The sequence below is a fragment of the Neltuma alba genome, unplaced genomic scaffold (genome assembly GCF_004799145.2).
Source record: "Neltuma alba isolate B1F8T4 unplaced genomic scaffold, ASM479914v2 tig00005176_pilon, whole genome shotgun sequence".
NCBI lineage: Eukaryota > Viridiplantae > Streptophyta > Magnoliopsida > Fabales > Fabaceae > Neltuma > Neltuma alba.
The window spans coordinates 4,282-31,923 of NW_021634007.1; the positions used below are offsets into that span (position 1 = coordinate 4,282).

At 31.9% G+C, this 27,642-nt stretch overlaps 5 protein-coding genes across 5 annotated transcripts; all 5 read right to left on the minus strand.

The window, feature by feature from the left end:
• Positions 1–406: 406 nt before the first annotated feature.
• On the minus strand, positions 407–909 carry LOC114746997 (EG45-like domain containing protein). Its single transcript, XM_028935281.1, has 2 exons — positions 804–909; positions 407–684 (listed from the first exon to the last, which is right to left on the minus strand). Exons 1-2 carry the CDS (start codon positions 907–909, stop codon positions 407–409), a joined length of 384 nt encoding a protein of 127 aa, XP_028791114.1.
• Positions 910–9,063: 8,154 nt separating this feature from the next.
• LOC114746996 (EG45-like domain containing protein) lies at positions 9,064–9,793 on the minus strand. The gene is made up of 2 exons (XM_028935280.1): positions 9,685–9,793; positions 9,064–9,347 (listed from the first exon to the last, which is right to left on the minus strand). The coding sequence occupies exons 1-2, from the start codon at positions 9,791–9,793 to the stop codon at positions 9,064–9,066; spliced, it is 393 nt and encodes a 130-aa protein (XP_028791113.1).
• A 2,420-nt stretch (positions 9,794–12,213) lies between these two features.
• Positions 12,214–12,688, minus strand: LOC114746998 (EG45-like domain containing protein). Its single transcript, XM_028935282.1, has 2 exons — positions 12,580–12,688; positions 12,214–12,497 (listed from the first exon to the last, which is right to left on the minus strand). The coding sequence occupies exons 1-2, from the start codon at positions 12,686–12,688 to the stop codon at positions 12,214–12,216; spliced, it is 393 nt and encodes a 130-aa protein (XP_028791115.1).
• Positions 12,689–15,935: 3,247 nt separating this feature from the next.
• LOC114747000 (EG45-like domain containing protein) lies at positions 15,936–16,553 on the minus strand. The gene is made up of 2 exons (XM_028935283.1): positions 16,445–16,553; positions 15,936–16,219 (listed from the first exon to the last, which is right to left on the minus strand). The coding sequence occupies exons 1-2, from the start codon at positions 16,551–16,553 to the stop codon at positions 15,936–15,938; spliced, it is 393 nt and encodes a 130-aa protein (XP_028791116.1).
• A 3,353-nt stretch (positions 16,554–19,906) lies between these two features.
• On the minus strand, positions 19,907–21,428 carry LOC114747003 (EG45-like domain containing protein). Its single transcript, XM_028935286.1, has 3 exons — positions 21,288–21,428; positions 20,249–20,525; positions 19,907–20,136 (listed from the first exon to the last, which is right to left on the minus strand). The coding sequence occupies exons 1-3, from the start codon at positions 21,394–21,396 to the stop codon at positions 20,130–20,132; spliced, it is 393 nt and encodes a 130-aa protein (XP_028791119.1). The 5' UTR covers positions 21,397–21,428; the 3' UTR covers positions 19,907–20,129.
• Positions 21,429–27,642: the final 6,214 nt, after the last annotated feature.

Here is a 27,642-nt window from a genome sequence, read left to right on the forward strand (position 1 = left end):
CTTGTACTATTTCCTCATTGATTTTGTACTATCGGATCATATGGCCGTTGAGGAATATCTATAAAATCAATACAGCTTTCTCATATATATTTGTCATTATCCATCGTTTCTTTAGTCATTGCAAAAACTCAAAATATTTTATTAATTAAAACTTAACAGGCACTGAAACACTGGACACATACGCATAATTCATGGAAATTAAAATGAACCCTATTTTCCAGGATATCCGTATATAATAATCTGTGATCTTGTACGTTTTATTCACCATTAAATCCACATCCTCCTGGATATACAGTTAGATATATAATTCTCTCCCAGAAGCTTCATACCCTGAAAATATAGCAAAGAAATAGTGAGTAAAGTAGATGAAGTAATTGAGTTGAAAATTAGGAAGAGAGGATTCAAATTACTGGGTGAAGTCAATGCGGATTTTTCCTTCGACAGGGTTAGCGATGTGAGAGAAAGCTTGACGAGAGAGATCGATGGTTCCTTGGCAGTCTAAGCAGAGATCCACAATCTTGACGGTAACGCTTCCACCCCGGCAAGGGTGAGCCACACCGCCGGTGGTACCGCCGGTGCATCGGACTCTGTACCTTCTTCCACATGCAGCTCCATTCTCCCAGATCGACTTGCTCGCCGCTGCCACCATCGTGCCCTCGTTTCGGCCCTCAAAGCACGCAGAAGCTACAATATAATAATTAATCAATTAATCACGCCAATATAATAACATAGTTAAACTCTTGTGTTGTTATCTGTGTTAATAATGTTGTTTGATAGATATATAATCAAAGATGGAAACTCACGAGTTAATTTGGTGTAAAATGTGGCAGTTCCAGAAATGGCAGATGCCACTGAAACAAGGCTTGCGATGGCCAACACGACAAGCACTGAGTTCATGTTGGGGGCCATTTCACTTGATGATTTGCAACTGCCAATCTACGTAGTTGTGCTGTGAGAGAGGGATGATTAGTCCTCCTTTTATAGAAGATTTAGGACGTAGATTGCATATTTTAATTACATTGTTACACATCTTTACAAACAACATCACTTATTATACGTTTTGTCTTCATAATATTTGAACTTATATTATAGTATGATCCTTGTTATGGAATGAGTTGTACTCCCTTACTTCGAAAATAGTTGTCATTTTCACCTTTTAATTAGCACACGCATTAATATATTAATAAATGGCTTAGAATTTTAACAAAATGTAATGTTATTTTATTAACATATTCTTTTCCTTTCGCCCAAAAAATGTTCTAATTTATTAATCCCATCACTTACTATTATAAAAGCATTTAATACAATTTTTCACTTATGCTCTTATAAAAAGAAGCTTAAACAACAATCTCAAAAGATTAGCCTATTCAAATGAAGCTCCTTAAATTTATAAGTGACACCACACTTATGCGGCTCCCAGATGTGAAACTTATAACAGTACACCCCACATTTGAAAGTTGACATCCTTAATAGTTTCATATCACAACACTTCATTCCATTTCGTGATAGTTAAAACCTTCTATAGATATCCTTCTTTGTGAACATTGAGCTCTTAATGAAAGCACCTTTATTATGAACACAAATTTAAATAAAGAGTCCCATCCTTAAAAAAAAAACAAAACCTGTATTACAAATCACATCACACTTGTGAGTTGTGAGACTCTTCGATATGAGATTTATAACATGCTCTTATTAAATAAGAGATAAATATTCTCTTATTAATAAATGAACATTCTAATTAATTTTCTTAAGGATAATATGAAAAAATAATTCTATCAAATATCAATCATTGATGATTTGTTAGGCAGGAGGTAAGTAATGTGATATACTCCTAAGAGCATTTTAAGTAAAAAGTTATTAATTGCTCTTAAAGCTTTATGAAGTGCTTTATATATTGAAACATAAGATCTTACAAAACATACTTTCATGTATGAATCTGCACATTGGTATGCACGGGACATTGATTATTCCGATCAATACAAGATGCAAAAAAATTAATGTATCCGATCGAATAGCTGCGTCGCAAGCAGCCCTCCAAAACAATATACTTCTCTAGTCCTATTTATAAGTTACTTTCAACATGTTTCACACAAATCAAGCAAAATTTTAAACTTTATTAACTCTTATTTAAAATTTGACACTTTTTAACTTTATTCCTATTTAATATACATTACACATCATGTAAAAAAATCAACATAATAATAAATTAATATAAAATTGTATATTTATACAAAAAAATTCTCTCAGTGCCCTATAAATAAGATAAAAAATATCTTCTTTTTTCATCTTATAAATACGACTAGAGGAGTACTTAGTGGGTTTGGTTGGTCAAAGTGTTTTCGTTTCAACTCTTAATGAAGCAATCTCACAATTATTGGAGTTCACGTAAAGAGGACAAAACATTTCTAAAGAAGTTATAGAGAGAGAGAGAGAGAGAGAGAGAGAGAGAGAGAGCAGAAGTATAAATAATTTTATGAAAGGCAGAGGACAAAACGTTCTACACAACGTCGATGGGAATAAACTTGAACAACCGGCTAGTAATAATCAAGATTTGAGCCAGAAATAAACTATATTTTTAATCAGTTAAGTTAGATGTTTTTATTACGCATTTGCAAATAAAATGATAAATAGATAAAAATACGAACGAGACTACTTGATCTCATTTATACTCTCACGGACAGACTTACATTATATTTCAGGATTTACTCTATTTATAGATATATATATATATATAGTTATATGTCTGTATATGTGTGTGTATTCTAGTTTATTTAATAGATCCCTCAAAATCACTGACATATATATATATATATATATATATATATAAATCTCTCTTTAGATATAGGGGTGCACCCACGTCTATGCACTTAGCTTGTTGTGAATGCATGATTACCACAAAAAGTTCTAACACACCAACATATATTTATTCCCTCCTTAATTATAAGGTCATATTGGTGAAAATTTTGGATGATATAAATTATAGAAAAACTTATTAATAAATTAAACTTCGTTTGGATTAAATGGAAAAAAGAATAGACATTTCCCCTTTTTCTGGGGGAAAAAAGGACCCACGTTTGATAATTCTGTGCTATAAAACACCGCTTCCTTATCACTGTTCATGAATATAAACTTCAAATTTAAGAAGGGGTATGATCTATTTTATAATTTTTAATTTGAATTTATCTTAATATTTAATGCATTTTTCCAATTTTTCTCTTATTTATTTATTATCTCTTTTTTGTCATAATCTCTCTTATCACATTTTCCCACTTATTCACTTTCATCTTTTTTCTTATTTATTTTAAAGGCATATTTAAAAATAAAAACATATTTCTAACTTATTTATTCTTTTAACTAATTGTTTGTTACCCGCGAATTAGTTATTTGAATGTTATAATAAGGATTGGAGAGAGTATATAAATAGTTCTATTGAAATGTATATGGCCGGACTAAGAAGGCTCAATACATATATTGTGCATATGGAAAACCGAACATATGAATATTATATTCCATGACGCATATTTTATTATTATAATTATAATAATAATTATTATTATAATTACTCTACATCCTATCCCCATCAATGTATGATTGTTAATTATTAGTTACATCCAAAGATATACAATTGAACTTGTTTTCTTTCTACATGTTTAAGAGCCTGTTTGGTTAGGGCCGCATACTGTTTTCAATATGATTACAATGGCCCTCCATGAAATATTCTCTTCATCTCTTCATGGTTTTGTCCCCTTTTCGTTCTAACCAACAAAAGTTCCATTTCCTTTTTCGTAAATACTTAGTTAACTATAAAAGTCCGATCCCCAATTATAACTTATTTAGAGGGTGTTCAGATAGAAACCAAACTATGATTTTAAAAGTACTTTTATGGTTTATAAAGTAAATATGTAGAGGAGTTTGTCTTGAGAAGCACTTTTAAGGGTTGTCAAACACCTTTTTAATTGTTCATTATTGTTTGGTAAAGAAATTAAATTTGATTTCTGACATGTGGGAGTGTACCTATAAAACTATAACGTTTCTATTTATATAAAACGGCTTCATGCAGATTAAAAAGGTTAGTTAAAGTTAAACAAGGATATCAAAAGCATACCTTTTTTTTTTTTCAAAAATACTCTTAATTCTTCTTTTTTTTTCCTTTTAAATCCCTCATCCCAATACAATTATTAAACGATATACAGCAAGCATTCTATCTGACAAAAAAAAGCATACTATCAGAAAATAAAATCAATTATGTATTGTAAAACGAGTTATAAGTATAAACATGAAAACCTGCGCAAAAAAAATAATAATAATAAACAAACGAGTGTATTTAATTTGCGTGGCAGGTTTGCGTCCAAAGCAGCCCTACAAACCCCACAACTATTTTAGGAAACATCATGATCACATATAGGATATAACCTATATTATCACTTACTGACAATCTTTTTGTTTTGTCCTTGTATTCCTGAAGAAATTTGGGTGTGTTTAACTTATGAAGTTACACTAATTATATTCTCTCTTGGAATTCTCGAAATAAGTCGTGCACGGCTCCTCTTCATTGTTCGACGTACATGTTTTGTTTTACTCTGCAGAAACCGAGAAACGATGGGTTCTAATTAGAGGTGGTAATACGATTGGTGATACGGATACCGGCCAGCCCATGACAGTACGGGCCTAAAGCTTTAGCCCGTATTTTTGCATGCCAGTCCGAGCCCGCCAGGAAGGTTGGCGGGTCGTCTCAATATTTTTTTTTTTAATAAAAACTATTATTATTAGTATAGGTTGAGTTTAATTTGAAATGTTAAAATTAAGTTTCGAATCTTGAATTTGAATAGTGAATTACAATAAAATAAAGTGAAGATTAATTTATAATTTAAGAAGATATTTTAAAAAAATAATATTTTTTTATAAATAATTAATTTAACTAGTTTTCTTATTCAAAGTAATTTAGTTTTCTTATCCAAATTAATTAAGTAGATATTTTATGTACAAATGTATAAGTATTACATGTTTATTTAATTTTATAAAGGCTTTTATAGTGACGCAACAAATAAATGAAAAATAAAAAATAGACGATAATCTTCGTGTAACTACACACAGAATCACAAATATATAAAGTGTTTAATTACTTATACAATGATATGAAAGAAGCAATGTTTAATTGTTTGTGTAGAATTTGATGGTCAAAATATTTTAACTATATTAGGAATTATATGAAAATTAAAAAAAAAAAAAAGGCGAGCCAGCCCGCCAACCTGCGGGCTAGCCCGTGGCGGAGCGAGCTCAAAACGATGCAGGAATAGCCCGCACCTTGGCGGGCTAGCATATTGCCAACACGAGCCTGCCCTTTTTGGCGGGCTGACGAGTTGGGCTCGCATTAATAGCTCTAATTCTAATTGATAATCGTAAGAATGGGAGAGAGAAAGAGACATCAAGGAAAACTATAAATATATATATATATATGCACATATATATCTCTAAAGTATACATAAAGTATTTTCAAGCAGGTAAGTCAGATTCTTGATAATTATGCATTTGCAAATTATTTATGAAACTGGATCTTTTATTTATTAATCTCTCTACATATAAGAGTCATTGATTCTATGGAGAATCCCAAATAAATTCAACTGATATATCTGTATCTAAATTCAGACCTACATTTTTAACAAATTTTTAATCAAGTGGTGAGGTCTAATTAGAAATTTTTGAATGTTGTTAATAACTAGAATGCCCCTCTTTAATTAAAAAATTGATTATTTTATCCCTTCCAAGGGATCCCTCATCTTTTATAATTATTTTTAAGACAAAAAAACATATAAATAATTTTACAATGTTTAAATTTGTATATACATAACTAAAACAGATTAAATATTTTAATAAAAAATGATAAATTATAAATATAAGTAGCCTTTAAGTAAATTTTTTTATTTTCATTTATTGTCATCTACATTAGTTTTATTTATTAGAGATTCAACCAAAAACGTAAATTATAACAATTCAGTATTAGATATTTCTTATAATCGAAATATTTCAAACTCTTAAAATAAATATTTACAATCTGAAAATAAGAAATATTTACTTGAAGATTACTTATATTGTAATTTAAAAATTTTTTAAAATATTTTGAAAGTTTTAATTATATACACAAAATTTCAAACACTGAAAATTTATTTATATGTTTTTCGTCTATATATTAATAATAAGAGATTATGAACCATTTGAGAGGAATAAAATAATCAATTTTTATTTTTAATTAAAGAGGGACATTCTAGTCATTTATCAATATTCGAAAATCTCTAATATGGTCTCATGTAGGCCTGAATTTGAATATAGATATTTTGGATGGATTTAATTTGGATTCTCCGGTGATTGTACTCAGGAATAATGCGGTCGAATATCCTAATGGCGTTGTAGCTGAGGGCTGCGAAATTATAAAGAATGATTGGCCGGATTATGTTGTTAGCATGCTTCCCAACTCTACAACCACACAATTCCAAACTGATAGTAATTTTTATTTCTGTGTTGTAAATTACTACGTAGTTCCCTTTCATTGTTCGTGTTTTGTATCTTTCAACAGAGTGGGAGTTCTAATATATATATATATTATATATATATATAATTCTACTGAAACGTATATGAGCAGAAATTAAAGCTCCATCCATGTGTTTTGCTTGGAGAAAAAAAAATGAAGCTTATTATATATATATATACACTCCTCTGGTCCTTAATATAAGACCTATTTAACTAATTTGATTAAATGAAAGAAGTTAGGTAAGTTAGTTAATTATAAAAAATATGACATATTTTTTTTTAAAACACCATAATCATTTTTCTTAATATCCTCACTTTCTCACTTACTTGATTATGGTTGAGGAAGTATCTATAGGGATAATTTAGGAAAAATTGATAAATATGATAAATAAGTAATATATTTATGACCAAAATTAACTTAATAATTAGGTCTTATATTATAGAACGGAGGAGTATTACTTTCCATGATGCACATCTCATGGCGTACGTCTTATTTTTCTATTTATTATTAGTGTTGTTGTTACCATCTTCTTGGTACCGTCTGGAATTCAGTTTAGGTAACTAAATCTAGACTGTCCATAATAAAATTGAGTCATTCAGATTTAACATAATTTTCTTATATTTTTAATATTGTAATAATTTAATGTGTACACAAAATCTAACGTATATATTGTTTCTTAACTATCAATTTTTTTTTAAAAAATAATTTTCTTATTTGAAACCATCAATTAAAAATTTTAAATATAGATTGTGTATTTGAACGATACAGATCTCACTGCAATGATGAGTACCAAATTTGGTTCCTTATGGCCTAACTATCTTGCAAGCATCACAAGAGCCCTGACAATACGAACAAAAACAAAATATCAGCAGCGTGATGGGAAAGAGAATTTAATTAGTTAGCTATTACCGAGTGGAGCTAACGTTAAAAATTGATTTGCTTTTATGGAATCCCAATCCACCAAAACCTAAATTCGCTGGGTTCTGCTCACTATTTTACAACCTCCACTTTTTGGCAGCTCTATTTTTATAACACAAATTTTTTAACATTGTTTATCCTGTTTTTTTAATACAAAAAAGAAATAAAATATATTCTGATGGACCGAAGTCTAGTTTTATGTATATGGAGCATAAATTAAATGTGAAGGGCGGGAGCATTAATTATGCTTTGCCTTTAATACATATGAAAGGGATTAGCCACTATTATTGATAAAAAATAGGAAGAATTACTATGAGGTTCTAAGAAAGGGATTTAGTTATCAAAAAGTTTTAATAACAAATAATGAGAAGCAAAAATGTATTGTCATTATCTACATTAAGACCTGTTATTGCAGACCCCTCGGATGCTATTAGACTTTTGAATGATTAAATTCTTTTCTTGGGACCCTATAGCAATTTTCCTCAAAAAATATTCCATATATCTACAAAACCTCCTTTTATAATTAAAAAAAATATCACATTAGCTTAGTTGCAACCATCATACGTTTAGAAGCTCCGACGAAGGTTTGTTAGTTACTTCCAAAGTTACTACAGTCAAAGTACTTCAAAGGCAGAAGCTTCAATGTAGTTTTGTGAATTACACTTTGCTATCAGTCTTTAGTCAAGAACTCCAATGTTGAATTATTCTTTACTACTTTTAGTCTTAATTATAGGATCTCATTTGTAATATATGAACGGGATTTTATAAGTAGGACCGGAGGTAGTACGTACATCCGAAGTGCCAACAGAACTTAACCCTCATCATACACTTCTCTTGGTTTTCCTCCCCTCTTTTCGGTCAACCAAAAACACATCCAACTTCAGACTTTTGATGCATATATGCGCGTATATTACATACACACATACATATATTAATTGGCAATAGAAATTGTTCGTTCCTCGTTATTACTATCATCGATCTTGTTCATCGAAGTTGAACCCTCTTAGCTTGTATTGATGTTTCTACAAGTTTTATCATGTTCGTATCGAAAGCACGATTGGGTCCGCATAATATATATATATTTTAAATATGATTGTGATGGCCCTGCATGCAATATTCTCTTCATCTTGTTTTACTACCTTTTCGTTCTGATCAACAAAACTTCCATATCCTTTTTTACTACAAACTTCTCATCCCCTGATATTATTATAACTTTTTGCTTCCATTTTCGTTGTTCATTTTTTTTTTTTGGATGAAGCAAGAGAGAGAAATTAAATTTGATCAGTTTGAGTGGTGAGAGTAGTTCTATATATATGTAGGAGAGGATATATAAAACAATAAATATTTTATTAATAAAATCGTTAGAACACACAGATCAAACACTTGACACACGTAGTTCATGGAAAATGAATTCTATTCTCCATAGCGTACATTTGTTGTACGTTTTATTCACCATTTACTACTCCACATGCTGCTACATAAATATGTCGCATTGCCTCCCAGAAGCTTCATACCCTGAAAATTGAAGACGTCAAACAAAAAAAAAAATCAGTAGTGAATAAATGACAAGAAATGGGAGTAAACCAAAATAAAACAACAGGTGAGAGGGAATTATCTACTTACTGGGTGAATTCAATGTTGATTTTTCCTTCGTTAGGGTCGGCGATGGCAGAGAAAGCTTCACGGGAGAGATCGATGGTTCCTCTGCATGCCGGAGGAGGGCAGCGATCGACAATCTTGACGGTGACGGCTCCACCCCGGCAAGGGTTAGCCACGCCTTGGTTGGTACCGCTGGCGCACCTCACTCTGTACTTTCTTCCACATGCAGCTCCGTTGTCCCAGAGCGAGTCGCTCGCGGCGGCGATCATAACTCCGTCGTTTTGGAATCCATTGCATGCAGACGCTGCAATTAATCACACCAACCACAACTTTGTTATTTTCTGTAAACCAATCACTGCGTGAATGTGTGTTTGATAGTCTCCCGATCTACCTAGCTTCGCTTCACTTCTTTATGACTATGCGGCACAAATTTGCTTCATGCACTAATTCTAGAGGCAAATCATGATCACAGATGAAGCGCTGGTGAAGTGAGTGATTAGTGAGAAAGTTATGTTAAAAGAAGATAATTTCTCTTTATGCCCTCCTGAAGATGTGGAGGTCGAGGCTGAGTTGTTATTAATGGCACAAGAATGCTATAAGTAGAAGAGTAGAAGGCAATGTGATAAACATGGGACACTTACGAACATATACAGTATAAAAGGTAGCAGTTCCAGAAATAGCAGAAGCTGCTGAGACGAGGCTTGCAATGGCAAGCCCAATTAATAACAATGCTTGAAGTTGGAGAGCCATTACACTTTAATTATATTGTTCAAAATGCGAATCTGTTGTGCAAGAGGGATTTGTTAGTCCTCCTTTTATAGCAAAATCTTAGCACGTAAATTGTAGATTTTTTGTTTTGTTTTGTTTTGCACCCAATAGCCGGCCAGGCAATTGAACTGGAAGTCCCTTGTTGTGTGATACCATATTAAATGAAATTATATGCAAAGTTTTTCTTTTGGCCTTTTACACTCCTATTTGTCTTCTCTTTCTCCAAAAATATTAAATTAAACATTGACATCAACCCAGGAGCGCCGACTGTTATATTCTGCGCCCAATACCCCCAAACAGAAGCCAGTGTGGCAATTACCCCTAGTTCTTTTTTATAATAAATAATTAACCAAGTCACGATGATTTAAATATTGGTTAAAATTAGTTAGATACAATCCATATGTAAAAACTCCAAATTTTTATCTCAAAAATACTCTTATTTATAAGGGAGCGGGTATTAAAAAAAAGAAAATTGTTAAAATAAAAATTAGATTATGAAAGACAGAAAATGTATGGTAAAGAGAATACTCCATAGGCCATGTATAATAAATATATAGATGTTAAAATGAGTAACTAAATGGGACAAAATAAAAAAATAACATAAATTTTAGACATCCTTTAAATGTCTTTTGTAAAGAGAAACAAGTTATAGGTGATAATTATTTCTTACAAGAAGAAACCGAAGAGGGAGTATTAGACTGAAAAACTTAAAAAATAAAAAATATCGGCAATGTGACAGAAAGAGTTTAGCCTCTATTTAATATTTTAGATATGTAAAAGAAACTCATTTTATACTTTCACCAACAAAACAAATCTAGCTTCGTCAGGAACTTTATAGCATTGGCAGTTGCATTCAAAGTGCCACTGAACATAACCCTTGAGGTTCCTCCACACCAAAAAAAAAGAACATAACTCTTAAAATTGAACATAATTTGTGCGTTTTTTTTAACATATTGAAAATCATATTGCTCAATAAACTAATTAAGACAGCATTTCAAACTGGAGTTAGAATGATCATGATTGAAGTAATATAATTTATAATTACATAATAATTCTTTTTTAAAAAATAAGAATAACAATCATAACATATAAAAATAAATTTTAAATGACAATAAAATAAAGCGGCAATTTATATTAATATAATCACTTGACAGATTTTTAACTTCTTTTATTAATGCAAATAATATGGTTAGTGGTTAGAAAAAAATAATGTTTAAAATCTTTTGGTTCCGAAAAATTTACAATATATATGGAGAATTATTCTCTTATAAAATCTTACTTACACATTTACCTATGCATAAGTAACCCATCAAATATCATCATCATTGTTTTTTGACGTGGAATATCATCATCATTTAATTAAGCCTGCTACACATTAAATTGGTGCATGGAAATATAGGCTTGGGATTTTGAATTTTTCTTGTGTGTTTTTCTATCATCCAACCATACGCTACTTTTCATATCTTTTTTTTTTTTTAATATGCAGCAAACTTGACTAATTTTGGTCCAAGAAAAAAAAAAACTTGGATAATGACATCCCCCATCATCTTCTTTATCTTGGTCTTTAGTCTTCAAACTTTTGGATGAGATGTCACATTTGGGAAGCATTTTCTTTTCATTTTTTCTAGAAAACCAAAAGCAATGTTGTTTGGAAGGAAACAAAAGTAATCAAAGTAACTCGTCCAACCCAACATCCTACCCGGCTCATTTTCCCCTCAAACAGACAAAGTGGCTCCAAATCCAAACATTGGTTTTTTCCTCTTTTGGGTCAACCTAGATAAACAATCCAACTTCGGTCTTTTATGCACGCACATGTGCGTAAATGTTGCTCCTTCGTTATTCTTATAACCGATCATATTCATCGAAGTTAACCGTCTCGTATTGTTTGTATTGAAATCGTGATAGAGGCCGAATATATATAGTTTCAATATGATTCTGACGGCCCTGCATGCAATATTATATTCTCTTCGTCTTGTTTAATTCCATATCGTTCTGCTTCCTTTTTCATTGTTCATTGCTGTTTTGTATGACGCTAGAGAAAGAAATTAAATTTGACCAATTTGAGTCGTGAGAGTTCTGATGTGTGGGAGAGGGTATATAAAACAATGAATATTTTATTGATTGAAACATTTAACACACAGATCAAATTAAACGCTTGACACATTATTCATGGAAAATGAATTCTATTTTCCATCAGGTACATTTCATGTACGTTTTATTCGCCATTAACTCCAAACTGCTGATCTCCTACATAAATATTACATTATCTCCCAGAAGCTTCATACCCTGAAAATTGAAGACACCAAAAAAAAAAATCATCAGTAGCAAAAAAATGACATGAAATGGGAGTAAACCAAAATAAAACAACAGTGATGTACTGAAGGTGAGAGGGAATTATTTACTTACTGGGTGAATTCAATGTTGATTTTTCCTTCGTTAGGGTCGGCGATGGCAGAGAAAGCTTCACGGGAGAGATCGATGGTTCCTCTGCAGGCCGGAGGAGGGCAGCGATCGACAATCTTGACGGTGACGGCTCCACCCCGGCAAGGGTTAGCCACGCCTTGGTTGGTACCGCTGGCGCACCTCACTCTGTACTTTCTTCCACATGCAGCTCCGTTGTCCCAGAGCGAGTCGCTCGCGGCGGCGATCATAACTCCGTCATTTTGGAATCCATTGCACGCAGATGCTGCAATTAATCACATCAACCGCAACTTTTGTTATTGTCTCTCAAAACGCTGTAAGGAGAAGACTAGAATATGGATACTTACGAACATATACAGTGTAAAAGGTGGCAGTTCCAGAAATTGCAGAAGCCTCCGAGACGAGACTTGCAATGGCAAGCCCCATTACTAACAATGCTTTCATTTTGAGAGCCATTTGCACTTAATTGTTCTCAGTGTGAATGTGTTGTGGGAAGAGGGATTGGCTAGTCCTCCTTTTATAGCACGTAATTTATAGGTTTGTTTTTTTTTTCATTTTGCCACCCGCGAGAGCCGGCCAGACTCTTGGTTGAACAAGAAAGTCCCTTGTTGTATGAAACAACATTAATCAAATGAACTCTTCCATAATCATGCATTTGAAAGTAAAATGACATATATAAATAAATGAAATTATGTTATATACAAAGCCTTTTTTTTGTTGCCTTTTACACTCACTATTTGTGCTCTCTTTCTCTAAATATATTATATAGAATAATCAGTATAGACTATAAACTATAGGTATGTCTAATTTGTATATTTTAGACATATTATTCACATCATATTTATTAAATAGTAGTCCTGCAATCCTAAATATATATATATATATATGGGTTAGTTAAGGAGTTAGTTTTAATTCTAAATGTAAAACTTTAGTCTATTTTATCTTTCATGTGTAAAGATCTAAAAATTTGAAAAATTTGACAAATTTCCCCATGTCCTTCAATTTGTAAGGAATCAAGATCTATATATATATATATATATATATATATATATATATATTAATGCTATAAATTACTGCTTCCTATCATTATTGTTCATGATAATGTGTATCTCTCAAGAGAATGATGAGGGAGCTGTAATACATAAAAATAATTCTATTGTTGAAACGTAAATGGCCGGACTAATGACAAGGCTCAATACCTTGTGCATATGGAAAACCGAACGTGAACGTTATCCACGACGCACATTTTACCATCATGATTTAATATTCGTATTTATTCATTATTATAATTATAATTACTTTACATTCTATTGCCGTCAATGTATGTTTGTTAACTAGTTACACCCACGGATACACAACTCAACTTGTTTTCTTTCTACACGTTTAATATAGTTAATCACGTTTGTTTTCAGAACACATAATGATCCTCTATATATAACTTATATTATCACTTATTAACAACATTTTGCTTTCTCCTTGTAGTCCTGAAGAAATTTGGATGTATTTGGCTTGTAAAGTTGGACTAATATATACTCTCTTGGAATTCTCGAAATAAGTCATCAGGTACAGCTTCTCTTCACTACTGTTTTGTTTTACCCTGCAGAAACAAAGAAAGTATGGGTTCTCATTAATAAATGTAAGAATGCGAGAGAGAGATACATCTACGAGAACTGCAAAAAATGTTTATCAAAAGTATACGTAGAGGACAAAACCCCGAGCCATGTGTGTGTGTGTCTATATATACACATATATTGCCAATGGAAACTTGCACTAGCTAATCCGAATTTGTAGTTGTACCTTAAAATAAACTTTATATATAACTACCTCCGGTCTTAAATATAAGAGCTAGTTGACTAATTTGAAAAGATTAAGAAAATAAGTAAAGTTAGTTATTTGTAATAAATAAGTATTATCTTTCCTAAAATATCCTTACTAATCAAGTGTATTGGCTAGAACTACCATTATTGGAAGGATTACCTTAGAAGAAAATGGATAAATATGAGAGACAAAGTGGATTGGGGTTTTATATTTAGAACTAAAATAAAAGTCAAATGAGGTCTTATATTAAAGACCGGAGGTAGTAGATCATAAGCTATGCATTTGTAAATTAAACGATGAGTTAATTGAATATATATATACATATATATATATATATATATATATATATATGAGAGTCTGATGCATACAGGTCATTAATTCCACTTAGGCACAATGAAGTAGAATATGCTAATGGGATTGTAGTTTTAGGGCTGTGAAATTATAGTGACAGGTTGGTTGGTTTATGTGGTTAGCCTGCTTCCGAACTTTATAACCACACAATTCCAAACACGTGGTAATTTTTTTAATTCTGTGTTGTAAATTATACTACGTACTTCCCTTTCATTACTGTTCATGTTTTAGCATCTTTCGATGGAATAGGAGTTCATCTTTATATATATATTCTACTGAAACGTATATGAACAGAAATTAAAAAGCTCCATATTGTGCTTGGAGCAAGTAACAAAAATGAAGCTTATTACTTTCCATGATGCACATCTCATGACGTACGTGTTATTTATCTGTTTATTAATTAGTTGTGGTTGTCAAACATGTTATTACCATATCAGCTCCACAATATGCTCCTTAGTTGCCCTTGGTACGACCTGATTATATGTCCTATTCTACAAGCATGCATGACGCTGACAATACCCCAGAAAGAAGTCACTAGTAATTATTAGATTGAGAATCTAACATAAATAAAAATAGAGAAAATCTCAGAAAAATATCTTAAGATATGGATAAGACAAATCACGATGTCGAATTGCGATAATTTCAAATGGATCAGTCTATTATATTAAAATAGAATTTTTAAATGTTTGTGATTTTACAATGAATAAATTCAAATTAAATTAGCTTAGTTACAACCAAAGTGTGTAGAACTGTAATTAGTTACAACCAAAGTTACAGCCAAAGCACCCCAAAGGCAGAAGCTTCAACGCAGTTTCGTTAATTACCCTTTGCTCTCGGTCTTTAATTAGTCAAGAACTCCAATGTAGGACTGTTAGTTACATATTCAAAGTGCCAACAGAAGTATTAACCCTCAACACACACACACACACACACACACACACACACTTGTCTTTGTTTTTTCTCTTTTGGGTCAACCAAGAGATATACATACACAATCCAACTTCAGACATATATTAATTGGCAATGGAAGTTGTTGGCCCTTCGTTTTTAATTACTGTCAGCCATCATGTTCTTCGAAGTTGAGGTCCAATGTAGTTTCGATATGACCATCAGAATTTCCATTTCCTTTTTTTTATTACAAACTTCTGACCCCCTTAATATTATAACTTTCGGCTTCCTTTTTCATTGTTCTTCAGCGTTGTTTCGTATGAAGAAAGAGAAAGAAATTAAATTTGATCAGTTTGAGAACAACAGATATTTTATTAATTAAATCGTTAAACTCAGATCAAAGTACACTTGACACATAGTAATCCTGGAAAATGAATACTATTCTCCATCACGTACATTTGATGTACGTTTTATTGACCATTAACTCCTCATGCTCCTAGATAAATCTTGAATTATCTCCCAGAAGCTTCATACCCTGAAAATTGAACACATCAAACAATGAAATCAGCAGCAAACAAATGAAAAGAAATCGGAGTGAACCAAAATACCAACAGTGATGTATTGAAGAAGTGGGAATTGAATTTACTTACTGGGTGTATTCAATGTTGATTTTTCCTTCTTTAGGGTCGGCAATGGCAGAGAAAGCTTCACGGGAGAGATCGATGGTTCCTCTGCATGCCGGAGGAGGGCAGCGATCGACAATCTTGACTGTGACGGCTCCACCCCGGCAAGGGTTAGCCACGCCTTGGTTGGTACCACTGGCGCACCTCACTCTGTACTTTCTTCCGCATGCAGCTCCGTTGTCCCAGAGAGAGTCGCTCGCCGCGGCGATCATAACTCCATCGTTTTGAAATCCATTGCATGCAGAAGCTTCAAATAATCACACCAACTTCAACTTTTTTTATCATCTCTAAATCAATCACCGTGTGAGGTGATCAGTGAGAAGGTTATTAAAAGAAGGTAACTCTATGCCCTTCCCCGATAGATCTAGAGGGCGAGACTGAGTTATTCATAATGTGCAAAAATGGTAATGTGCAAGAATGCTATGATGAAGCAGAACAATAGAAGGCAATGTGACGAATATGAGATACTTACGAACATAGACAGTGTAAAAGGTGGCAGTTCCAGAAATGGCAGAAGCCACTGAGAAAAGGCTCACGATGGCAAGTCCCATTGCCAACACTGCTTTCATTTTGAGAGCCATTACGTACTCTGATCTTAATTATTGTTGCAAGTGTGTATGTGTTGTGCGAAAGGAATTAGCTAGTCCTCCTTTTATAGCAATATCTTAGCTCGTAAACTGTAGATTTTTTTTTTTCTTTTTTTTAATTTTGCCACCCGAGTACCGGCCAGACTCTTTATGAGCTAGAAGTCCCTTGATGTATTATACAATATTTAATTAACTCTTTAATAATCATACATCTGAAAATCCAATGACAATGAATGAAATTATATGCAAAGTTTCATTTTTTTTTTGGGATTGCCTTCTAGACTCATTATTTGTCTTCTCTTTCTCTAAATATATTATATAGAATAATCAGTATATGACTATAAACTATGGGTTTAATTTGTTTAGTGTGTATATTTTAGATATATTGTTCAAAAATAATAACTAAATAGTTTTACTTATGATACGTTTTATATTGACATTGGTAATCAAATTTAAACTAGAATGAGCTTTGTACATGGAGCCTAAAAACCAAGATGTATCATATGGCTCATTAGTGCTGTGACTTAAACCCCAAATTACTCTATCAAACCCTAAAACTTTTGGTAGAAATGTAGAAAAAACATATCCAAGAGAGGTAAAAAATCTTTACCCTAGATATGAGCGTCCACGTGTTTCTCTCTCAAAATTCCTCTCCTCTCGCTGTTCTGTCTAATTTCTACGTTCATATTCACTTAAATAATGCATATCCAACGCCGATTGTGCTGTCTACCTATGTTTATTTCTGACTCCTTCGTCCAGATCCAACTCAGATGCATTCTATCTTTTCCTGCGTCCTCATATTCGACTCTAAAGTGTAAACTCTAGTATACGGCCCCAAGATATTTTTCGGTAATTTTATGTTATTCTCACCTCAGTTAAACTTAATCTTAACCATACTAACCGTTTGTTATCTAAGTCCTAGAAATGAGAACTAGGATGTTAAAAGACCCCACGTTTTACTAGTTCTAATCAGTTTGAGGTTGATTAATTTGACAGGGTTATCATTGTTCTGATCCAATTTATCAAAACACGGGTGACTTCTGAAAGTTTTATTATTACATGAGCCAGTATGCACGTAACCTTGATTGTTACGTAGAGAAAAGGCAAAACAATACCCTGGTAGAATTTTAATTAGGGCTAGGAATTGAAATTAATTTGGGTGGCCGGCGTGCGTCCAAAGGGCCCGGCCAATTCAGAAATTGCAAAACAACATCTAGTGATTATTATGTTTTGTTTTACTCTGACCATAGGATGGGTTTTAATAACGTTGGATAGAGAAGGCAAAATTACAAATTAATGTTACCAAATGTAAGAGGACAAAACGCTCTAATCTAATTATTGTCGATGGAAATAAACCCGTCTAAATTAGTACTAATTGCTAATCTGATGCGAGATCGGAAAAAAACTCTATTATTTTTAATCATGTACTTTAGATATATTCTTTATAGTTATTCTCTTCTACTCCTTAATATAAAACCTTGTTAACTAATTTGAATAGATTAAAGATAGTAGTTAAATTAGTTAATATGATATGTTTTTTTTAAACATTCTAAGTATCTTTCTTAATTTCCTCCTTTATTTTTCTACTTGATTATTGTTAGGAGAATATCAATATGATTAATTTAAAAAAATTGATAAAGATATAAAATAGATCTTACATATAAAACCAATATTAATTTCTCAATTAGATCCTAGAGGTACATTTTTGTACATGTCATTAATATATACATGGAAAATTCGAAGAGTATCCTTACAATGGCACCCTAGCTGTAGGGCTGCGAAATTAACGTCAGAGGTTGGCATGCTTCCCAACTCTACAACCGCACAATTCCAAACACGTAGTAATTGCGCCACCAGAAGTTAACTTTTCAAAAAATTTGTAACTAAATGCTTGTGTACTTTTTTTAAGAAAACTTTCAGGAAGTCAACATTTTATTATTCAAATAAATATATCACTTTTTAAGTTATAAAGATACAAATTTACCCTTTTTATTTTGTAATTATAAATGATACTCCCTCCGTTCCTTATTATAAGAGACAAATAACCGAAGTAAGTTGATCAAAAAAACAGTTAAAATTAGTTAAGAACAATTAATGTGTAAAAAGTATAATTTTTTTTCAAAAATGCCCTCATTAATAAGGAGAGAGAACATGAGAGAGAACAATTAAATTATTAAAAGAAAGAGAAGTGGGAGGGAGGGAGAGTGTGAGTTGAAAATAATAAATATGGGTAAAATAGTAAATCAACACAAAAAAGTAGAGACAACTTGTAAGTGTCTCTTATATATAGGAACATGCCATAAGTATCAAATGTCTCTTATAATAAGGAACGGAGGGAGTAATTAGGAAAGTCACTTGTCCTAGTTATGAGGGGAATTATGCTTTTAACTTCACGAGAAATTTATTTTTTAGGGGATTAAGCCATTATATTAAAATTGATTTAGGTTCTATAACTGATTTTTTGTATCTATGAAAAGACAATTTTTTAAATAACCACCATAAATTAGCATCATGAAAGTTGTTTTCTCTAGTCGTGAAATTTAGAAGAAATTTTTTTTTTCCCTTCATTGGAATTGGAAGCAAATCTCGTACACGGGCGATGCCCATCAGAAACTTCTATATACATATTGAAAGGCATTAATAATCAGTGATATTATTAAATATTATGAGAAACTAGCATACATATAATTGATATAATTAACATTAAGGGGGAGTATTGGTTAAAAGGTTTGGATTGTCTAAACTAAAAAATAAAGAAAAAAGTGAAAATTTCAGTAAAGCTCCTCAATAACCAATCTTGTATCAGTCAATTTCCAAAACACTCTAAAATTTCACTGTATCGCTTTAACCAAAAAATTTTCTGTGAGACAAAAATACCCCTACTTTATTTGAGTTGCAAATCTTCAAATTCTTGTTGTAAATCATCAAATTCTTATCATAAATTGTCAATTTTAAGTTGTTCATTCATTCACTCATAAAATTTGCAAGGATTTGCAACTCTGATCAGGCTATTTACAATAAAAATTCAACAATAAAATAAGGGTATTTTTGTCTTCTCACACAATTTTTTTTAAGGGGTGCAGTGTAATTTCAGATTTTTTTTAGGGTTAATTGATATTAATTGGCTACTAAGAGAGTGTATTGAAACTCTCCCTTCTTTAGAACTCAAGTTAAAGAGAACAAGCACATTTAATTCTCGATCATAAAACTAACTACTCCCTTTGTTCATTATATTTTGTATCACTAGAAGGAAGAAAAGAGTTGCTGTTTTTAAATACTTGGTGTAATGTATTTAGGATGTGCTTTGATTGATAATCAATAACTAATCCCTTTCGAAGACATTGAGATTATAGAAATGGGTTTTATTACTTCTCCTTTTTCATACACATATATAGCTAAGTATTGAAGCCTGACAATATGCTTATATTTTCTGACCAAACAGAAATAACAATTACCATACTTTTACTGCAACGTAAGGACAGAAATGAAGTACGTACATCTATATAATGTACGTGTTATTGATTAATCTTATATATCATTATTTTTCTTGATTATTCTCTTCCAGAAGCATCAGACCCTGAAAAAACACACCACGGAAGAGTCAGTAGTAATAAAATTAACTCGGAAAACTAACAAAAGTAGAATCCCAACAGTAATGTAATGGAAATAGAGAATAATTATTGACTTACGGGACATAGTCAATGTTGACTTTTCCAGCGTCAGGGTTAGCAATACGAGAGAAAGCTTCCCGAGAGAGGTCCAAGGTTGCTCGGCATCCGGGCGAAGGGCAGCGGTCGACAACCTTGACGGTGACGGTTCCCGCCTTGCAAGGATTAGGCACACTGTTGGTGCCACCCGTGCACCTCACTCTGTACCGTCTTCCACATGCAGCTCCATTGTTAAAGATTGGGTCGCTTGCTGCTGCGATCATAGTCCCTTGATCTTGATATCCATAACATGCCGAGGCTGCCAATCATTGCCATTCACACCATGCCAATTAATTTCTCTCCATGCCGAGACTAGCTGAAACCATGTTTTATCTTTTTGTATCATCCTTCATCTAACGGAAGGGCCCAACATACTCACTCAAAGTTGAACACGTAAGCTCCTACTTGAGTAAAACTTAAGAGTTGCTTAGTGTGCACTGGGTCAGACCGTCTCAATAGGATTTATAAAGGCTTTGTTATATTATCATATACTACCTCCAGTCTTTAATATAAGAACTTGTTTGACTTTTATTTTAGTCTTAAATATAAGACCCTAATTCACTTTATCTCTAATATTTGTCTATTTTTTTCAAGGTAGTCCCTGTAATAATAATAGTTTTAGCCAATACACTTGATTAGCAAGGATATTCTGAAAAAACAATACCTATTTATTACAAATAAATTACTTAACTAGTTTTCTTAATCTATTCAAATTAGTCAACGTAACTAGCTCTTATATTAAAGATCGAAGGTAGTATCTTTTTTAATTTCCCTGCTCTTCTCTAAAAAGAACCAAGCAGCTTGTTGATCGAATACTCACACGATATGATATAAGAGACGTACGTTCTCCACATGTGTGTGTATCTGAGGGACAAATTGGTACAAGTGTAGTGCTTTTCAAGGAAGCAAATATATAATGAGATCCTATAGAGTTTAACTGATGAGACTAATATGGAAGCAATCGAAGAAGCTTGAATAATAAGTAAAGCATGCATATGCAGTAGAGAAATGGGATACTTACGAACATAGACAGTGTAAAAGGTGGCAGTTCCAGAAATGGCAGAAGCCACTGAGAAAAGGCTCAAGATGGCAAGCCCTATTACCAACACTGCTTTCATGCTGAGAGCCATTTCTTCGAACACTAAAATTTGTTGGGAATGCGAAATATAATTAGATGTTTTGTGTGCGTTCAAGTCGGGGGGATATGTTGCTCCTTTTATAGCAAATTTTAGCCCTTAAATTAGTATTACATTTTGCAGAGAAGAGGTGACGGTCTTCACACGTTTCTCCGGCTCCGGCAGACTCTATATCTAGAGCCATGACGCCATGTCCTTGATTTTTCACAAAGAAAATTCTGGCAATTCAATTCATTATTTGCATTTAGTTTATGGCCGGTACGTCTCCTGTTTGCACAAGTAACTGAAGGACTTTGCTGCATTAATTACCCGACATTAATTACGGCCGACTAGATCATTAAAAGTGTGCGCGCGCGTGTGTGTAACGATAATTTTGACTAAATCGTCTACGTCCCGAGGCAACATATGGTATTTAACGTGGTCGTTCGGATCGTAAGAATTTGAGAAAAATGGATTAATCAAATTATTGATTAGATATAAGCATGGAAAATAAATTTTCTATATGTTCGATCATATCTTCATATATATATATATATATATATATATTTTACGTTGAAGAATTTCATTGTCTCACGACTCGGCTAACATATATCTCATTTCTGTTACCATCATGTTTTTCCCTTCACACACACAAACTACAAAAATGAGATTTTAATATTATATATTAATTAATTATGAATTTTTTGTCTTGATTGGTCTTTCTCTTCATGGTTCTTGCCTTAGCCTTTTATTCTTAAAAGGGTTCATTGGGCTTATTTTTGTATATATAGATCGAAGGGTTCAGGCATGTGCATGAAAATGTGACTCAGTCAAAGGGGCTAGCTGGTTAAAAAAAAAAAACAGAGAGAGAGAGAGAGAGAGATATGTGCACCTGGTTTATGACCTTACGACCAAAAAAAGCTTAATATGCCAAAATAAATTAGTTCGTGGCCTGATTCTTCAAGTCGCCTTGGGGAACGGACGTTGATTTTTTATTTCAAATGAAAAACTAAACTTGGGAACGTATCTATTCTATGGGTACGTTCTACACGATGCGCATATATACGAGGCCACAGTTTACGCAATAAGAGTCCGAAGCTTTGACGAAAATCTATGGAAATTGATTGAATAAGGTCTCATGAAAGATGGGCAATTAACAGAAAAATGAGAATTGGAGTAAATTTCCTGGTAGAAAAGGGACTATATGATATTATAAGAATCATAAAATATATTATGCCAGTCTTTATTACTCTAGGGCCCTGTGGTCTTGAACTTATCCACTTAATTCATTGATCGAGTCAACAATATCGGTATGGTGATGCGGGTCAAACAAATCCATGAAGACTTTAAGAGTATGCTAATGTGTTTGTATTGTAATTTGAGCAACAAAACGTAATACTAATCAGATCAAATAAAATATTGGGTTTGAATAAATCATACTCCTCGGTTCTTAATGTAAAATTTCTTTAATTAATTTGATTAGATTAAGAAAGTTATGTAAATTAGTTAATTATAATAAATATAACATGTTTTTCCTAAAATATTTCAATAATCTTCCTTAATATCCTCCATCCCTCTCCTATTCAGCTATGGTTGAAGGAGTATTAATAGGGATAATTTGAAAAAATAAATAAATATAACAAATATGTCTTACTTTAAGACCAAGACCAAAACTAATTCTATAATTAGATCTTACATTAATAACCAGAGAATTATTATTTAAGAAATGAATTTGCATCTGAGTTTCTTAGTGATAATAAGCACAAAGTAGCATCGCTCCTAGCATTTAGAAATAGCCTATATATGCTTCTTTGTTCACCGATTATCATTACTGAAATGCTACCTTCAGTCCTTAACATAAGAGTTGGTTGACTAATTTGAGTAAATTAAGAAAATTAGTTAAATTATTTGTCATAAATAGGTATTGTCTTTTCTAAAATATCATTGCTAATCAAGTGTATTAGCTAAAACATTCATTATTACAACAACTGTTTTGAAAAAAAATGAATAAATATAAAAGACAAAATATATTAGGGTTTTATATTTAGAACTAAAATAAAGTCAAATGAACTCTTATATTAAGGATTAGAGGTAGTATTCAATAAGTTAAATGTTATCTATAAGTGATCTTTAATTATCTTGCACAGACCAAAAGAAGTAGCTGATATCTCTAAAGTATTTTGATTTGAGAAAATTGAAGAAAAGTCCTTCGTTAAAAGCTTTATTGATAAAAAGAGATATGATAAATTTATATATATATATATATATATATAAAGTACTAGTATTCTGTAGATTTTGTACACAATAAGTATCAATATTTTGATTCAAGTCATTCTCAGTTTCTCACTAAATTTTTTAATGAGATTTTCCCAAATTAAATATTGGGTTTGGATATATCATATTTAAGAAAAATGAACTTTTTTTTTTTGCCTCCATTAATAAATGACTTTGCATCTGTGAGTTTCATAATGATAATAAGCTCAAATTTGCATTGGAGCTGGCAATTAGATAAAGCCCATATGTGCTTCCTTGTTCACTGATTATCATTACCAAAATATTCCACGAGTCAACTGTTATCCTTTAATTATCTTACACAGACCAAAACAAGTAGCGCCTCCCTGACTTTATAATTCAAATTACACTAAAAAATAGATTTTATATTTAAAATTAGAGATAATACTTGTAATTTTGAGAAATCTGGGAAAAAGCCTTCTATTAAAAATTGAAGAAAATGACCTCATAAATTTTTGTGCACAGAAAGAGAAAGTGTTCTGTGAAATTGTGTACATATTCGATACTCTAATTTAAGTCATTATAACTAATAAAATTTTCAATGACGGATTTTCTTAAAATTTCCTTTTTAAATTTTATAAATCCGCATTTCATTAAACACAGTACAGTTTACTTTGTTTATAGATAATGGACCAAATCACTGTTCATTGTATTAATGGATGCTTAAATAAAAACCACAAGATAATGTAAGACTAGCTACGTACTAATCCAAATTACAATCAACACATACTGTGCGTATGATGGTTCGGGTCAAACAAATCCGCATGAAGGCATGAAGACTAAGAGTGTGTTTGTATGGACTATGGATCGTAATTTTGATGTCAAAATAGAGTACTGGTCCGATAAAACACTGGGCTTGGATATAATTTGCATTTATGATTTTAATCTTCATAAGCCCAAAAAAACAGTACTGTGTATTCTTTCCTCCCTTTCTTTTTTTTTTTTTAAATTTTATTTTCCCCCTCAACGAAGGCAGTCAGGCACTTGGCTGAAACTGAAAGTGGCTGTTGTTCACCAAAAAAAAGAAAAAAAGAAACTGAAAGTGGCTGTTTAAGATTTTAAAATCTATTTTCAACCAAAAATCATGATTTTATACTTACAAGTCATCCACACAGCTTCTGCTTAAAATCTATTCTCCTTAGAATTTATTGTTATACTCATATATTCAAAATCAATTTCATCTCATCACCGATAATTCAAATGGATTGATTACAAGTTTAAAGTCATTATCCTCAATTCTCGTTTGATGCTAATCACTATAATAAAACTTTGACCATTTAAAATATGATTTTACCAGTATAGATTTCAAATTTGAAAATTTTAATTTTGTCAATAATAAATTTATTTTTTAAAAAAAGTGTCAGTTGTGAGATTAGCTTGATCTTAAATTCTATATCAATTAAAATAAAAAAATATTTAAAATATAATCAACAACAACTACAAGCTTTATTCTACTAAGTGGAGTTAGCTACATAGATCGCAAACGCTAATATTTTCTATCAAAACTATTTAAATTAAATCTAAGCCATCCGAAATTAATTTGAATGGTGCAGATTAAAATGAGCATTGGAATGCTCATCTTTTTAATGAGCATGAAATGTGCTCACCATTACCCCCTGATTTTATTTATGCGATAGATGTATAGTATTCTTTTTGTCCTCCATATATATGAGATACGAACGAACATAGACAGTGCAAAAGGTGGCAGTTCCAGAAATGGCAGAAGCCTCTCAGAAAAGGCTCAAGATGGCAAGTCGCATTGCCAACGCTACTTTCATTTTGAGAGCCCTTACGTACTCTGATTTCAATTATTGTTGCAAGTGTGGATGTGTTGTGCGAGAGAAATTAGCTAGTCCTCCTTTTATAGCAAATCTAAGCTCGTAAACTGTAGATTTTTTTTTCTTTTTTTCAATTTTGCCACCCGAGAACCGGCCAGATTCTTTATGAACTAGAAGTCCCTTGTCGTATTATACAATATTTAATTAGCTTTTTAATAATCATACGTCTGAAAATCAAATGACCATAAATCAAATTATATGCAAAGTTTCTTTTCTTTTTTTGGGGAGGGGGCGATTGCCTTCTACACTCATTATTTGTCTTCTCTTTCTCTAAATATATTATATAGCATAATCATTATATGACCATAAAATATGGGTTTAATTTGTATATTTTAGATATACTGCTCAAAAATAACAATTAAATAGTTTTATTTATGATACATTTTATATTGATATTGGTAACCAAGTTTAAACTAGAATGAGCTTTGGACATGGAACCTAAAAACTAAGATGTATCATATGGCTCATTAGTGGTGTAACTTAAACCCCAAATTATTCTATCGAACCCTAAAACTTTTGGTAGAAATGTGGAAAATTACCTACTCTGGTGTTAGAGCTTAAAAACGCATCCAAGTAAAAAATCTTTACCCTGGATATATGAGAGCCCACGTGTTTCCCTCTCAAAATTCCTCTCTTCGCTCGCTGTTCTGTCTAATTTCTACGTTCATACTCACATACAATACATATCCGACGCCGATTGTGTTGTCTACAAGTGTTCATTTCTGACTCATTCATCCAAATCCAACTCAGATGCATTCTATCTTTTCCTGCGTCCTCATATTCGAGTCTAAAGTCTAAACTCTAGTATACGGCCCTAAGGAATGCAAATTAGGATGTTAAAAGACCACATGTTTTCCTAGTTCTAATCATTTTGAGGATGATTATTAATTTGACAGGGTTGTCATTGTTCTGATCCGATTTATCAAAAGACGGGTGGCTTCGGAAAGTTGTATTATTATATAAACCAGTATGCGCGTAGCCTTGATTGTTACGTAGAGAAAAAGCAAAACAATGTACTGGTAGAATTTTAGGGCAAGGAATTGAAATTAATTTGGGTGGCCGGCGTGCATCCAAAGCGCCCGGCCAATTCAGAAAATTGCAAAACAATATCTTGTGATTATTATGTTTACTCTGACCATAGGATGGGTTCTGATAACGTTGGATACAGAAGGCAAAATTATAAATCAATTTTATCAAATGTAAGAGGGCAAAACGCTCTAATCTAATCATTGTCGATGGAAATAAACTCGTCGAAATTAATGCTAGTGGCTAATCTGACGCGAGATCGGAGATAAACTCTATTATTTTTAATCATGTACTTTAGATTCTTTACAGTTATTCTGTTCTGTTCTTTAATATAAAGTCTTATTAACTAATTTAAGTATATTAGGGATATTAGTTAAATTAGTTACCACTACCGGTCCTTAATATAATAGCTAGTTGATTAATTTGAGTAGATTGAGAAAACTAGTTAAATTAGTTATGTGTAATAAATAGGTGTCATCTTTTCTAAAATATCCTTACTAATCAAGTGTATTAACTAAAATTATCATTATTACAAGGATTACCTCAGGAAAAAATAGATAAATATGAAAGGCAAAGTGAATTATGTTCTTATATTTAAGACCAAAATAAAAGTCAAATAAGTTTTTATTTAAGGATCAAAGCAGTAATATGATATGTTCTTTCTAAAATGTTCTAAGCATCTTTCTTAATTCTCTCTTTTCTTCTCTTACTTGATTATTATTATTATTAGAAGAATATCAATAATATTAATTTGAAAAAATAATAATAATAACGATATGAAACAGTTCTTACGTACAAAACTAATAACTCCTCAGATCCAAGAGGATTCTTTTCTGAGTCCAAAAAAAAAAAGAGGATTCTTTTCGTACATGTCATTAATATATACATCGAAAATTCCAAGAATATCCTTACAATGGCACCCTGGCTGGAGGGCTGCGAAATTGACGTCAGAGGTTGGCATGCTTCCCAACTCTACAACCACACAATTCCAAACACGTAGTAATTGCGCCACCAGCAAGTGAATTAACTTATTTTGTAAGAGAAGTTAACTTTTTTAAAAAATTTATAACTGAATGCTTGTGTAATTTTTTTTTAAAAATTTTCA